General features: G+C 43.6%; 1 protein-coding gene across 1 annotated transcript in view; it reads right to left on the bottom strand.

Annotated features, from left to right (window-relative positions):
* Window positions 1-12,483, bottom strand: part of RANBP3L (RAN binding protein 3 like) — a 42,409-nt gene extending 29,926 nt beyond the window's left edge. The window contains exon 1 of the mRNA XM_054714370.1: window positions 12,393-12,483. Within this exon, the coding sequence (XP_054570345.1) occupies window positions 12,393-12,483 (91 nt within the window). The remainder of the gene's footprint in view (window positions 1-12,392) is intronic.
* Window positions 12,484-15,010: the final 2,527 nt, after the last annotated feature.

Genomic DNA, 15,010 nt, shown 5'->3' with positions numbered 1-15,010 from the left:
TTTTACCCATCATCATGTCTACTTTAATTAATCACTTTGTGGATTAAATATGCTTTCTACCATATTTACAGATGCTTACTTATAGGTGGGGAAATGAAGGCTCTAATAGACTTGCTCAAAGTCATGCCACTAGTAAGTGACAAAGCCTTTAATTAAACCCAGGCTCCTCCTATAAATTATTGATATTAACTCCCACCTGTCATACTGTGATATCCAATAGAACTTCACCTGTAAAATATCATGTTCTAAATGTAAAATATGTACACTGTTGGCACCAAGAAAAGAGAGAGCAAAGGAAGGGTCAAGGAGGAGATTGCTGCTTTTTCCTCCAGAAAATCTTGTAGAACCATTTGATCCTTCAAACCATATAAATATGTAGAATTAAACTTCTTAAAAATAATTCCTTCCTACTATAGTGTCAGACACCCATAATTAAAGGACCAATCTCAAGCTCCTTGCCCAAAATACACTTCTTATTGAGTTGCACTGCCTAGCAGGCAGGCATCCACTATCTTCTTTCTTGGCAGATTCCAGAATGATGGAAATATCTATCTATATAAAAGCCTATGTGACAGAATGACTGAATGACTGAATAACTGGTTGCTATGAAGTGCACTGACCACCAGGGGGCAGATGCTCAATGCTGGTGGTCAGTGCACTCCCACAGCCAACCCCCCATGGCCAGCCAACCTCCTGAAGTCCCTCCCCCCAGGCTGGGCAAGATGGCCCGATCGCCCAATCATTTACCAGGCTGAGGGACCCCACCCAGGTACGAATTCATACCCTGGGCTTCTGATATGGAAATAAAGGTGTGAACAAGATGGATTCACTGAGTTTGGAATGCATGTTTGAGAGGCATCTTATGTTCTTGCCCTTCACCTTTATTCCAAGTACTCCTCCAAGTCTCCAGACAAGAATCCAGCTAGAAAGTTATGCAGATCTGTAAGAGCTTAGTTCTTCAGGATTCTAAAGTGTGAATATAAACATAAATTTCCTTTCCCCCCCTATTCTCACATGTTCCACCATTGCCCCCAGATTTGGGGTGGGTGGTAAGGTCTTGTCCCTCCTCTATTTCATTGGCACTCAGTCTCTGACAAACAACCCAATTTCATCGAGGAAGTAACTGCAGGGTTTTCTTGAGGAATCATCTCAATGGAGGAGGTTTGAAAGGATCTACTGAGCCAAAAGCAGATCCAGAAAAGGAGGCGGGGCTGAGACAACAGACACCTTTGGCTCAGAGTCCCGGTGGGAGTGGGGTGAGCAGCTCGGGGGCCCAGGTTTCTGCTCCCCAGCTTCTCTGACCTGGAGCCCTGCAAAGTGCTTGTCGCTGCTTTTGTCGTTTAGGGGAAGTGAAAACCGAGTTCCCCACACTGGAAAGAACCGGGCTGTGCTAGCCACAGCCAAAATGGTGGTGGAGCAGTCTTGGCGGGGAAGAGGTAATAACAATCTGCTCCCAGCACTGGACTCGTCCACTTGGACTGCGCCCTGGCCGGCCCTTCACGTCCCGTCTCGCTCTCCCTGGGCCTCCCCGTGTGTCTCTGCCACTTCCTCTTCCCTAATTGCTTCCCCTGGTGCACCGTCTCACCCCAGGCTCCATTACGGCCCTTATGCCCTGTCCTCTTCCCCCTCCTTCACCTGGGTCCAGCTCTCGGTCAAAGCATGGGTTTTTGGAGCTCTGGCGTCAGAGTCCTAGAGCTGTGCTAAAAAAAATTTACCAGGCCTCAGCCTTTTCCATCCCTCTGTCTGTATTTGTTAAAGGGTGATTATGGTTGAAACAATGTGAGCATGTGAGAGCCCCTAGTCGAGCTGCCTCTTCAAACCTTTTTGGAATAAAGCGGAATATCTATATACCTATCTCTCCACCCATCTGTCTCCCACATAGACACATCTCTCTCTCTATCCAGACATATATACCCACATGCACATGTACATATACATACATACATGCACACACACATAGCACCATGTCAAACTACAGATTGCACAGAAGACACTGAATAAAAGCGAGGTGCCCTTCCCTCGTCCGCCCCAGTCCTGTGTCATAGGCCGACACCCTGTGACTCTCGTCAGCTCTGGAAGAAATGCCTTATTGCTCCTCAGAGGTCTTTCTCTTTCCTTTCACTCATCACCCTATTCTTACCCCTAGCTTTCTTCTCACTTCCCCTGAGCTCCTATCCTCTTCTCCTTTTGGTTTGTTTTGAGTATCAGGATGTTTCTGAACTCAGGCTATGGCCCATAAGTAGCTGTAGGGATCCTTGCTCTCAAACTGTGGTCCAGACAGAGCAGCAACACTGACTGGGAGCTTGTTAGAATGCAGACTCCTAGGCCCCGCCCAGACCCACTGATGCAGAAGCTGCCTTTACAGGATCCCCGGGTGACTTGCAGACATATCTGAGAAGCAGTCCCCTGGAGCAGCCCCAGGTTTCTGTCCACTGAGACCAAGATTAGGAAGATGGCAGTGGAGACTCCTGGAGTTAGTGACTAAACCTCCAGATGTTATTCATGAGAAAATAGTTGCTACTCAAACCCCACACTATGATTATTATGACTCAATGAAAGGTGAAGTCAAGGGCTACTCTGAAGAAATAACTGTAGGAAGGATGTTGAAATGTAGAAATTGGTATTGAAATGAATCATTCAGATATTCTGTGAAGCCATAAATGATTTCCTCTCTAATGCAAAAGTTTGTTTTCATAATATGTCTGAAATCTGACTTTTTTTTCCAAAAGTGTTTAGCAAATATCTCTGCTTGAGATTATTACTAGTAAATGTTAGTTCAAATGGTCATTCCTGCAAAGCAAACACTTAGCCTGGAAACCTAAACTACATCAAAAACATTTGTTGTAGAACTCAGATTCTTTAATAAGAACTTGAAGCATCTAAAGTCTCAACTGTAAATGCTATCGTCTGTAGAAAATACCAACACATCATAGAGGTGAGGAGACACGAAGTATCTGAATCACAGTCTTGATTTTTTAAAAAAAGAACAGACAAATATCAAAACTATATGGAAATGTTCTAAGACAATTTTAAGAAAGGGCAAATTGTAGCCCAGAAAATATAAAAGGAATCCAGGTCAATTCATGAAGGAACCACAAATATGAAATGTTCTGCACTCAGTTCTCACCAATACGGAGGAACTCTGTCAAACTGCAAAAGAAATGAAATAAACAACAAGCGACCCACCAAAATCTAAGAAGGATGTCTTTACAGAAAGAGGGGGTAGGGCCACACAGGGACAGGATTCACTGTGAAGGGACAAGCCCCTGGTAGCTTATGAGACACTCTGTGCTGACCGGCAGGTAAAATAACCAGCACCCTGGAGGGAAGCAGGCGGTCCGCACAGGAAGTTTCCGGGCCGCCTCACAAAGCACCCGTTCAACGTGAGACACAAGATGGATGGCCCCTGCTGGGCTGCTTCCAGTCCTGGCCATCCCCGCGTCAGCGATCAGCCATTTGTGTACAAGCGTGTTGTAAAAAACACATGTGAAGTAAAAGGGGAAAAACACTTGACCTTTTTAATCCAATTCTAAATTTTTCAAACTGCTTTAAGTTTTCATTAGAAATAAAACAAACTGCCAATTCTAAGAAATCTGGCATTTCTACGTTGTGTGTGTGTGTGTGTGTGTGTGTGTGTGTGTGTGTGTGTGTTTAAAAAATACATATAGTTTCATTGATTTCAGAAAGGAAGGGAGAGGAAGAAAGAGAAACATCAATGATGAGAGAGAATCATTGATCGACTGCCTCCTGCATGCCCCGCAATGGGGATCAAGCCCACAACCCAGGAATGTGCCCTGACAGGGAATTGAGCCGAGACCTCCTGGTTCATAGGTAGATGCTCAATCTCTGAGCCACGCCGGCGGGGCAGGCATTTCTAGCTTTGATTCCATGGTCTGGACCAGCCTGGTAGAGCTGTGACCCAGGCTGTGGGAGTCGTCCTGAACTTCTGTTTTGCCATCTGTAAACACTTCAAGGTACTTCACTCACTCTTGCCATTTTCTCTTCATATTCTGACTCTAAAGAAGTTTGTTCGAGAATGTCCGCAGGCCAGTGACATGATGAGTCTAGCAACTGAAGATCTCCTTGTCAATGTTGTCCAGCCCCAGGCAAAAACTGCTCAGAAGAAGGTGTTCCTTTGGACAGAGCACATCCACTTCTCCAGAAGCTGACGGTGTACCAGGTCTGTCTATAAACACAGCCACCGTGTGCTTCTGTGGTAGTCACCGGCCACCTGGCATTACTGGACAATGGTTAGTGGCAGCACTGTGGGCTCCCTGGATGCCAGAAGGAGTGGTTTTGCTTTCTCTACAGTTTCCTTCAGGCATGCCCACGGGGTAATAAACATGTGCTTGGTCGAGTTGGTACCATTTATTTCATTTGCCAGCATTTATAAATCACGCTTTTCCCCCTCAGAATAACTGGCCATGTGAAAACGCTTCCACATAGTGGACGTGGGTCTCCCCACTTTGCTGGAGGAGGAGGAGACGGATGCATAGTCTAGGTTTCAGGGCACGTTGAAGATCACTATTGAGCAGGTACATGCACGGGTTTAAAATGGTATCTCAGAGTCCATTTTAAGTAATTTTGTGTTTTCGTACTGCTAAAATTAAGGAGGCGATTTTGACACAAAATATCATGTTAGAAAGAATTAGACCAATCTTCACACAGACTATTCCCAAGGCAGCGTGGCCGAAGCAGAGCTTCGTGTATGAATTCAGATCCATGAAGCACATTGTTTTTCAGTTCCTGCCTAGATTCCCAGGACATGGGCCAGATGGAGAGGCTTGATTGCAGCGGCTCCCAATTCCAAATCTCGTGTCCTCTAACCCGTTCCCCTTTGTCTTGAGCCTTTGAGCAAGCAGGAGAAAAGACTCCTGGTTTTCCCATTTCCACGGGAATAAGTGGATGCTACTCTACTGAGAACAAGACCTGGGAGGCGAACGCAGGAAGCAAGGAGAGAGCTGCACCCAAGGCCGGCCCCTGGGCCTCATTCTCCCCCTGGGACGGTGCAGAAGCCGGCAGCCTGGCTTTCATCTCCACCGAGAAGCCCTGCTGGCCCCGGGGCGCAGAACTGCAGCAGGAACGCCGTGTGCCTGTGCGGGTGGTTCTGTGCCCACAGCAATTCGCATTGATGGAGAACCAGTTTGGGAGAATCCAGGCCAGGGAGCGATTCATCCACCTCACCGTGAACACTGTCCAGCATGCTGAAGAAATTTGCAAGAGAAAAACGTTGACTTCTTATCCAATGTATAATTTTAGATGACTTGAAAAATCCTCAAGAAAACTGAACACAATCCCTTATGTTTATCCATTACCTTTCTTTCCAGCTTTCATAATCGTTAAAGTGTTACAAGTCAAGACGAAAGGTGAGAGGAGATGCTGTATCTATGCGAGGTCTTCTTCTTAAAGAGTTTGTTTTTGTTGTGGGAAAATATACCTAACATAACATCTAGCATTTTAAATGTATAGTTCAGTGACATTAGTATATTCACACTGATGTGTTAATTAACGCCACCATCCATTTTGAGAACTCTTTCATCATCCCAAACTGAAACCCTGTGCCCATTAAACACTACTAACCCCAGTGCCACTCCCTCAGCTCTTGGTGTCCACTATTCTACTTTCTGACAATCCTGGGTCTCTCATCTGGGTGGAATCATACAATATTTGTCTTTGGGTGTCTGACTTATTTAACTTAGCATAAAGTTTTCAAGGTTCATCCATGTTGTAGCATATATCAGAATTTCATTCCTTGTTAAGGTTGAAAAATAGTCTCTTGAATGTATATACCATATGTTGGACATTTTATTAAAAATCAGCTTTTCCTCACTTGCCTCCTCCTCCTTTCTTTGCTTCCATTTGGCCCCATATTTCTCTCTAACACCACCTTTCTAGCCTCCCTACACATTCTTCCTCTCTCCACTCTTCCCTTTCCCCTTTCCCCTCCCCCTCCCCTATATACCAGTCATTTTCTCTACATGATTATATTCGGATCATTATACACCAAGAAAATCTTCTTTTATGAGTATTTTAAAATGAGGAGAAACTCAAAGTTACCTAGTTTTAATTTTCAAAGACCATTTAAAATTTTTTTAATCGTGATGGCCCTTATGTCATATAATTCTTAGGTAGATGTAGATGGACGTGTAGTCCGAGATGTCTGCATGAACTACTACTAACTTCGAGTAGGGTACTTCTCTCCTCTGTGTCAGGTTTCGAATATGTAAAATCAGCTGCACTGTGTGATCTTTGAAGCCCTAACATTCAGGGACTTATGAATAACAATCGCTTGGATGAACTTTTGGGGAAGAAAATATTGACTTATTTAGTAAACATTAATTGCCTGCTGTGAGCAAAGTAATGGGCAATAACAATATTTCGAGTTTAAGCCTCAACATGTGAGAAATGTTCACAAAGCTAGAAGGAAGTTTGGCTCCTCTATTATGGTGGGTTTTTTTTTTGAAGATTTGTGTGTTTTTTCCTGTTGTTTTTTTTGTGTGTGTGTGTGTGTCATTAAATTTAAGGCTAGTTGTTTTCTACAAGTCCCTCTCAACCTATTTTGCTTCAACCGACTATCAAGACAATCACTTCTGCTGATTAACTTTAGCTTATTCAATTTTCAGAAAGAAAAAAAATAGCAACACCAGAACTGGAATCCGTCCTTGAGAATGAAGCACCTTATGACAAAACTGGTCTTGTTAATCAAACAGAGCCTCGTCATCTATAGCGCTGGTATGTGTGTGACCCATGCCCAGCTTACAAACACATACATACACATGAATTTTTACTATAACTTAATTTCTTTGCAGACAACTCAAGTTTCACACAGCCAACCCCAGATTTAAATGGTCTCTTTCCAACATTCAAAGACTTTCTCTTTATTCTTTTCTCTATAGATGGCAACATCCCTCCTTGTTACGAATTATCTCTTTTCTCACAAGAGAGGATTTGGCACCAATGACTGAAATCAGACATCACATAGGTTTGAAGTATGGTTTTCCATCTAGGTGGATCCCTACTCCACAGCGATGATCAAGTTATTGCGCTGTAGTTGCTGGAGGTCTGGTGTGTTTTTGTTTGTTTGTTTGTTTGTTTGTTTTTGAGCTGCTGATGGAAGAAAATATGTGCCCTGGGAGCCTTGAGTCCTTTTAGGACCTGAGGACCATCCTACAGTGATACAGGCCACTCACAAAATCTCCTTCTGTTCCCTCCTATTTGAATGTATAGGTCAGGTCCCATCTCATCAGCTCCAATTTAACCCCTGTCCTCCTCCTGGCTCAACTCACAGATGCACATTTTACATTCTTTTGGTGTTGCTTTAGTTAGAATCAAAAGATATCTTCAGATTATCATCCCTTCTTGGAAGTCCAGACCTTACCCCTATGACATCTTGCTTGTTTACTATCATCTACAGAGGGTGAGCTATCTGGTCATCGGTAGAAGGAATGCAGCTTCTTACCCAATACAGGTATTTCCCGCATGTTGAATCTTGGCTTTGGATATTATACTAGATTTGCCAGCAGACATTAAAAAGCAACTAAGGTATGAAACTTACCTTGCCTAAATGTTAAGATTTCAAGAGGAGTTAATGATTTAAAATAATAGCAGGGCCAGCACTTTAGTAAGGAGAGCCCTTAGTTTAAATGAAAAGGTGACTTATAATAATGACTATTATTTAGCTCCTTTTGAATCTGAAGTTAGGGATTCTGCTTGTTTCCTTTGTCAAAACCCAAACCATCTCTCCAAGGCCATACCAGGCCAGTTCCAAAAGTGCTACATTGCTCTCTCTCACACTCCATGCAGCATAAGAGATAGAGACGGGTGGTTATTTACATGTCAATGAAGACGGCTAGCCCAGTAAGCAGGCCACTTGCTCTGGGCTGATGTTTGCACTTCACTTAGACAGTTCATTTTCGCACCTATTTTTTTAAGGGTCAAATACACCCTTTTGGGAGGCAGTAGGATGTGGTTAGTAGTTTGTATAGAAATGAACCGGTGACTTTAGTAACAACACATTTTTAAATGACTGAAGCACAAATTAAATCCAATGACCAGCCATCACTCAGGCCCTTTAAAGGTGCTTAGCTGGGCATGTATTTTGTGCCCCCTTCAGAAGGAATGAACATGGGTTAAAAGTGCCGACTCTGGTGTCAGGTTTCTAGGGTTAGGATCTTGGCTCAGCTGTGAGGAACTGACATTATCTACTTCATGGGGCTGGTGTACAAAATGAGCTGACACATGAAGAGTGCCTATGTGTCTGACATACGACAAACTGCTTTGTAAATGTGATTTGTTTATAAGTGACATGTTAGCACTGTGGTGTGGTCACGGTATAAACCTGGTTTGCTGCTCTCGAAGAACTTGTACAACACAGAGGAGGAGACAACACCAACATGAATGAAATAATTATGGGCGAATCATAGAATCATAGTTCTGCAAGGGATTTTATAGGTCTCCCAGTGGAACTTACCATGAAAGTTGTCTAGAGCACCCTCAATGGATGACCTTCCATAACACAGCATACCAGCAAGGCTAACATGGATGCTATTGCTGGAGCATACCAGCCCATGGTGTGTTACTCGTGTGCCAGGATCTTGGTCCTTTTTCCCACAGGGTCAACCTCCTGTCTTTATCCCCAAAGTGTGTACACATTTGAGTTCAACTATGAGGTCACGTAATTTAGTAATTCATTCCTTCCTACTACTGCGTAGTTTTCCAGTGTATGAGTAGACTACAATTTTCTCATCCATTTTTTACCTGCTTACATATATTTGGGTTGTTTGCATGTTGGCACTCATAGGAATGAAATCTGCTGTGAGCATTCTTGTGCAACTTTTTGTAGACTTATCATCTTCACTTCTCTTGGGAAAATACCTAAGAATGGAATTGCTACATCATCGGGTAGGTATGGATTTAACTATATAAGAAACTGTGAAGGTCTTTTCCAAAGTGGTCACACCACTTCACAACAATGAATAGGAGTTCCAGAACACACACTATCATCGGTATTTTAAATTTTAGCTATTCTAGTGGATGTGAAGTGGTATTTCACGATAGTTTTTATTTTGCATTTCTCTACTAACTAATTAGGTTGAGCATTTTTTATGTGCTTCACAGGCCATTTGCATATCTTCTTTTTGAAATATCTGCCAGATCATTATAGATGTAATCTCAGATCGATGTTATAGATAAATGGATTTAAAATGTCATGAAAGAAGCTATAAGACAGCAATGAGTGGGGAGAGGAATCTACTGGACTTCTGTTCTCAACTGATGTAGCATCTACTACCATAGAGGGTAATGCCGTGTGTACCAGAAACCACAGCTTAGGTGGCTTAGTTCAACCTTCCTACCCAGCATCTGACACAGTGCTTTGCACAGTCATCGTCCCAATAACTGCTGCAGAATAAGTGACTTTTATCTATAGGAATACCCAAAAATCCTTTTTTTCTGAGTGATGAGGTAGAAAGAATTAAATACCTCAGTTAACATAAAACACTTCAGCATAAAGTATGAAGGGTTGGAAAAGATGTATGTATTGCTGTGGCTGGTAGCTCAGTTTGTTAGAGAGTTGTCTTGATATACCGACCGAGGTTGCGGGTTCGATCCCTGGTCAGGACACATACAAGAATCAACCAATGAATGCATACTAGTAAATAAGTGGAGCAACAAATCAATGTTTCTTTCTCTCCTCCTCCTCCTCCTCCACCTCCTCCTCCTCCTCCTCCTCCTCCCTCTAAAAATCAATAAAATTTTAATAAAATTTAATTTAAAAAGAAAAGAAAGAATGCATATGTTGAACCTGGTCATGCCTCTGAAGAATTAAATGTCAATTAATCATGGTCTGTATGCTAAATAAAAGAGCTGGAACCTTGGGCTGGTTGGGGGAAGGCCAGAAAGCCTCAGTGAATGAATCCATAGCTAGACCACACTCTGAAACAAATAGCTTTGCTTCCTTGGACTTTTCTGAATTTTGCATAATAGCAAGGTACGAATATAGCTTTGAGGAAAAATCGGGGCCTCTGCACCCAATGAATACTTTTAAACTCTAAGACAGTAACTGGAACACTATTTAGCAGCCTAGCAAACACTGCCCGGAGTCACTCGTCAACTCAGATGTCTGGGTGGCATTTCTTGGAGCAGTCAGCTGTCAGTCTGGATTGCATCCGTGTGCTTCACAACTCTACGGCTTGTGGTTGATGTGGGCAGGTATTTCGAGACTCGGCTGTGGAAGAAGATGGCTGCTTTTAAACATTCTAGGCCAAAGCTGCAGTCTGAGAAAGGAGACCAGACTTTCAGTCGTGTTGGTATTTTGGGAAGTATGCCATCATAATGATATTTTCAGGCTGCTCTGAATATGGCCAGTAAGGGAGAGACCATCAAGAGAGCCTGCCTTAAATTAAAACAAGAGTGGGACACTATTTTCTACTTGTAAAGTCGGGAAAAAGCTTTTTAAGCAATACCCAGTTTCCTGGGAATATATTCCTACACAGCTGATCGGAGGGCCATTTGGCCAAAAAAATCACACACACACACACAAAAAAAACACATTAAAACTATGCATATTCTTTGACCCCACAATTTCACCTCTAAGAATGTATCCCATGAAAATAATTTTATCTCTGTAAATGATTTATCTATTAGTTTATATTAAACACAGTGTTGTTTGTAAGAGTAAAAAAAAAATTAGAAATCGATGAATTGTCTAACAGTAGGGAATTGCCCAAAGGAATTTTGCTCCATCCATAGGAAGGAATAGTATACAACTATTAAAAATAAGGTGGTAGGAGAATATATAAAGATGTGGGCATTTGTTCATGACCTATTGTTAAGTTAAAAAGCAGCTTACAGAGCACCATGTACAAAGTCTATTTTTGTTTAAAAATCACACAATAGAATAATCTGTACATCTGCATAGAAGAAAAGGTTAGAAGACTATACATTCAAATGTTAATAGCAACCATCTTTGGGTGGTCATTTTCACAGATGATTCTTACCATCTCCTCTATGCTCCCCCCAGCAAATCTTATATAACAAATATTCCATCAGCAGCTGGGGGAAGGTAGCTTTAAATATTTCAAGCAAAATGAGCAGCACACAAAAAACCCTATGCTGAATTAGGATTGTCTGCTGATAGGGGAGCAAGGAGGTTTTAGTTCTGTGCTTAAACCCGGACACATACCAGGACTTTATGTTCTAAAGCAGTTGGTTCAAAATAATTTACACGAGCCCTGATGGCACAGAATGGCCTTAAGAGTTTTCTCTGTTTTCATTTAACGGGAAGTATTTCCTACCCCCGCTATGCTAAGCCTTGTACAGCAGGCAGCCCACATTCATGGAGGCGGCTTGACGTGGTCACACAAATGCTAGCACACAGATGCCACCTTGGGAAGGGGGGGTTTCAGTCCTTCAGCCAACACTCCCCATGTCACTGAAATCCCAAGCTGTGTCTTTGGGAAAATAAATAGAGAGCTTATAGCCTAGACTGACCCACAGCCCGATCCATCACAGGTTATTGAGAAGTTACAAATGTCTGGGGGAAATCCTTCATCTGCGGGGGAGGGTGGGGGGTATGTCATCTGTGACAGCACCCAGACTTTTCCAGAGTCCTTGGCTGTCCCGGACAGAATGGATTGGCGGGATCAGCAGTCGCCTGCCATGGACTGACCCAGCTGCCTGGACAGTGGACTTGAAACTTTAACAAGCCTGAGGGCGAGGACGGCTGCGAGGTAGCGGGCTTAGTCTGAACGAGTGCCCACGGGTGAAACGTGACCCTTTGCCCGGCCCAACTCCGGCTGTTCCTGGACCGTGAAAGGGAAAGAGCCAAGAATATACTTCTTTTGCCCACAAAGGAATACGGCAGAGAGCCAGACAAAATTAAGCTTAAACTCCAAGTCCGAAGTGCACGACCAGTAGTAGGACAGGGGAGAGAGTCCCAGGCTAACTCACAGCCACTCTCAGCACCACCACCACCACCACCCCCCACCACCCCCCCCCCCCCCCCCCCCGCCTTCCCCCAGTAGAACCAGTCTCGCCCGCATGGGTGTTTTTAATTACACAACATCAGGCAAACTCCAGAAAAGTGACAGTGGCCGGACATTTAGAGCTCCAGAATGACAGCTCCAAGAAGCGTGCGTGTCTATAGTGTCCCAGAGTCCCTTCAAAACCAACAGTGAATCCAGGTTAACCCACCCTTAGCATCACTAGTAGGACTGTTCTCAGAGTTTAAACATGGAAGATTGCCAAGCATTTTACAACCAGAGATTCCCCAGGTACTTCTCCAACCCCCCTTCCCCCCGCTTCCCCCCCACACACACACACACACACACTCGTTCAGGAATCAAATGGCCAGGAGCTCACAGAACGCACAACTCGTTAACCTGCGGACTCACCTCGCCGCTGCGGGTCCTCCAGGGGCCTCAGTCTGCAGGTGTGCAAACCGCAGAGCAGGTGGCTGCTGCCTCCTCTGTGCACGGCAGACATGGTCCTGGCGGGGTCACTATGCTCCAGTGTCACTAGGGCACCTCCTTCCCCGGGCCAGTCACCTACTGGTCTTCACGGGACACCCAGAACCACAGAGGTACGTGCGGATCCTGTCCTTGCGTGGAAAACATTTACTTCTCTAATACATTTCCAAGTGTTTCCTAGTCGTGATTCTGAAAATAAACATTCCCCACTGTAACTGCTCCCACATAAAAAGATGCAAATATAAAATTCTTCTTTGATTTCAAAGCATATTGAAAAATTTCCCCCTTAAAGTGTAAAATCCTACACAGTAACTATTTCCAACAGATTACAGTCTGGGCCTTTTTGATTCCTTCTGCTGACATGAAATCTAATGCCCCGAGTATTTAGAGAGGGCTGCTAGAGTAATTACACACAAGAAGAAAAAAGTGCAGCTGAGTTAAGTCAAGTGATTTCTAAGCCGGCCGGGCCGGGAGTTACCCTCTGGGACAGCACAGTGGAGGGTTCTTAAGGGAGGCTGGGAGGGGGAGGAGCCGTGGGCTGGCTGATTAGCATAAAGACGCAGGCAAGACCTGGCAGTGGAGCTGCTGTGAATAACGGTGACCGAAGCAGGGATTCTAAAAAGATGCCCTGACACTCAGTACTCACATACCTGCCTTCTGCCGCTTTGTTTGTAATGAAAACAAAAGCTCAACGCAGGGGCTTATGCGGCCTGGAGATTCGTTTGTGCATCCGAGATCTGAAGGGCGAACTGGAACTAAGAATGAGCTCATGGAAATGTACTGCTGGGACGCTCATTTTCTGTAAACAGCCTCCCGTCTTCAGAGATGGGCAGTCGTAGAGAGACCAGCTGCCAAGGTAACTATTTGGAGTTCTGGAAGAAAAATAAGCACACAAAACATGATCTTTCCAGAAATCTAGCTCTGTTCGCCCTTACATTCTCTATTGCTACTTCTAGGTCATAAGACAAAGCTGTTTCCAGTGTGTGTGTGTGTGTGTGTGTGTGTGTGTGTGTGTGCGCGCGCACTGAAAAAGTATATCTCATTGAAATGCTAAAAGTAGTTCATATTTCATTGAAATAATAGCGGATTCATTAATGTTTTAAAATAATCCCAAACACCTCTCATTTAACTTGGGAGCTTGCTACCTCTGAAGTTCTAACAAATGCTGGTAGACCCTGCCCTTCAAGATTCACAGCTCTTTGTGATTCAGAAAGGAGGTGGTGGGCAAGAATAAAGGAGAAAGGCAGCACCATTTAGCCTTAATGTCTGGATCCTGCAGGTTCCTCTGCATATTTGGAAATTGGTGCTGCACTTGACACCCTAACTCAGTGGTCGGCAAACTCATTAGTCAACAGAGCCAAATATCAACAGCACAACGATTGAAATTTCTTTTGAGAGCCAAATTTTTTAAACTTAAACTTCTTCTAACGCCACTTCTTCAAAATAGACTCACCCAGGCCATGGTATTTTGTGGAAGAGCCACTTAAGGGGCCAAAGAGCCACATGTGGCTCGCGAGCCACGGTTTGCCGACCACTGCCCTAACTAGAAATGTACCTCCTAGCCTGATCATGTGGGCATCCTCACTTTACTCTGGGGCGTTAACGATTTCCCAGGTATACTCTGAGCTATGAGAACTCTTAAGAAATATGTGATTGCTCTTTCATAAAATTTTTAATGATTTATTAAACTGCTTTTATTATTTTAATGGTCTGTCTATAGCAGTTTTAGGCCCCTCGCAGTGTAACAGGCTATAGAAGTCTGTGGCTACTTTGAGATTCCTATGACTAGGGAACCACGGCTCCTGCTTTCAGTGGCTGGGATTGAGCTCCTGCTTCACAGGGGTCCTGGTGGAAGGCCGAGGCATTTTCTCCCCGAATGGGACACAGCTATCAATATTCTATTCAATTGTGGGCCTCGCTAATGAGCCTACTGCTATGCAGGTAAAGCAAATAACCCACAAAGCTGCAAGCCAGCCCTTGAGAGAAACGGATTAAAGTGTTCTATGAGAATTTTTATATGTGTGTGAATTGGTAGAGAGAATACCACCATAAGCCTCATGCACCCATCACTTGGACTCAATCATCATAGACTCACGGGACAATGTGGTTTTGAATCAGTGTTTCATCACAGTCACTTTCCCCTCACTTCACCCTTGGCAGTGAAGCATCCCAGACATCATTACATTCTCAATATGTAATTCTAAAACGCAAGGACTTTGAAAAACAGGACCATGCTAACATTGTCATCTTTTAAGTCCTTAAACATGATTCCTTAATGCTATTAAATATCCAGCTGGTGTTATTTTTCTGATGCCTCATAATTTTTTTTTTAATTTTTACATTTTGTTCAAATTGGAATCCAAGGGTCCACACATTGTATCTGGTTGATCTCTTAGTCTTTTTCACTCTGTGCATTCCTCTCTGGAAAAAAAAAATGTTGCTTAAGGATTAATATCTACATGTACCCTAATTTGTGTCTGATTTTCCAAAGATGCCCCACTTTTCTTTCTCACCCATGGATGTAAAGCTAGTGGGGGGAAGGG

Source organism: Eptesicus fuscus, chromosome 4 (genome assembly GCF_027574615.1).
Source record: "Eptesicus fuscus isolate TK198812 chromosome 4, DD_ASM_mEF_20220401, whole genome shotgun sequence".
Classification (NCBI taxonomy): Eukaryota; Metazoa; Chordata; class Mammalia; order Chiroptera; family Vespertilionidae; genus Eptesicus; species Eptesicus fuscus.
The sequence above is the reverse complement of the archived record's forward strand: the minus strand, read 5'-3'. Positions and strand labels throughout refer to the sequence as shown.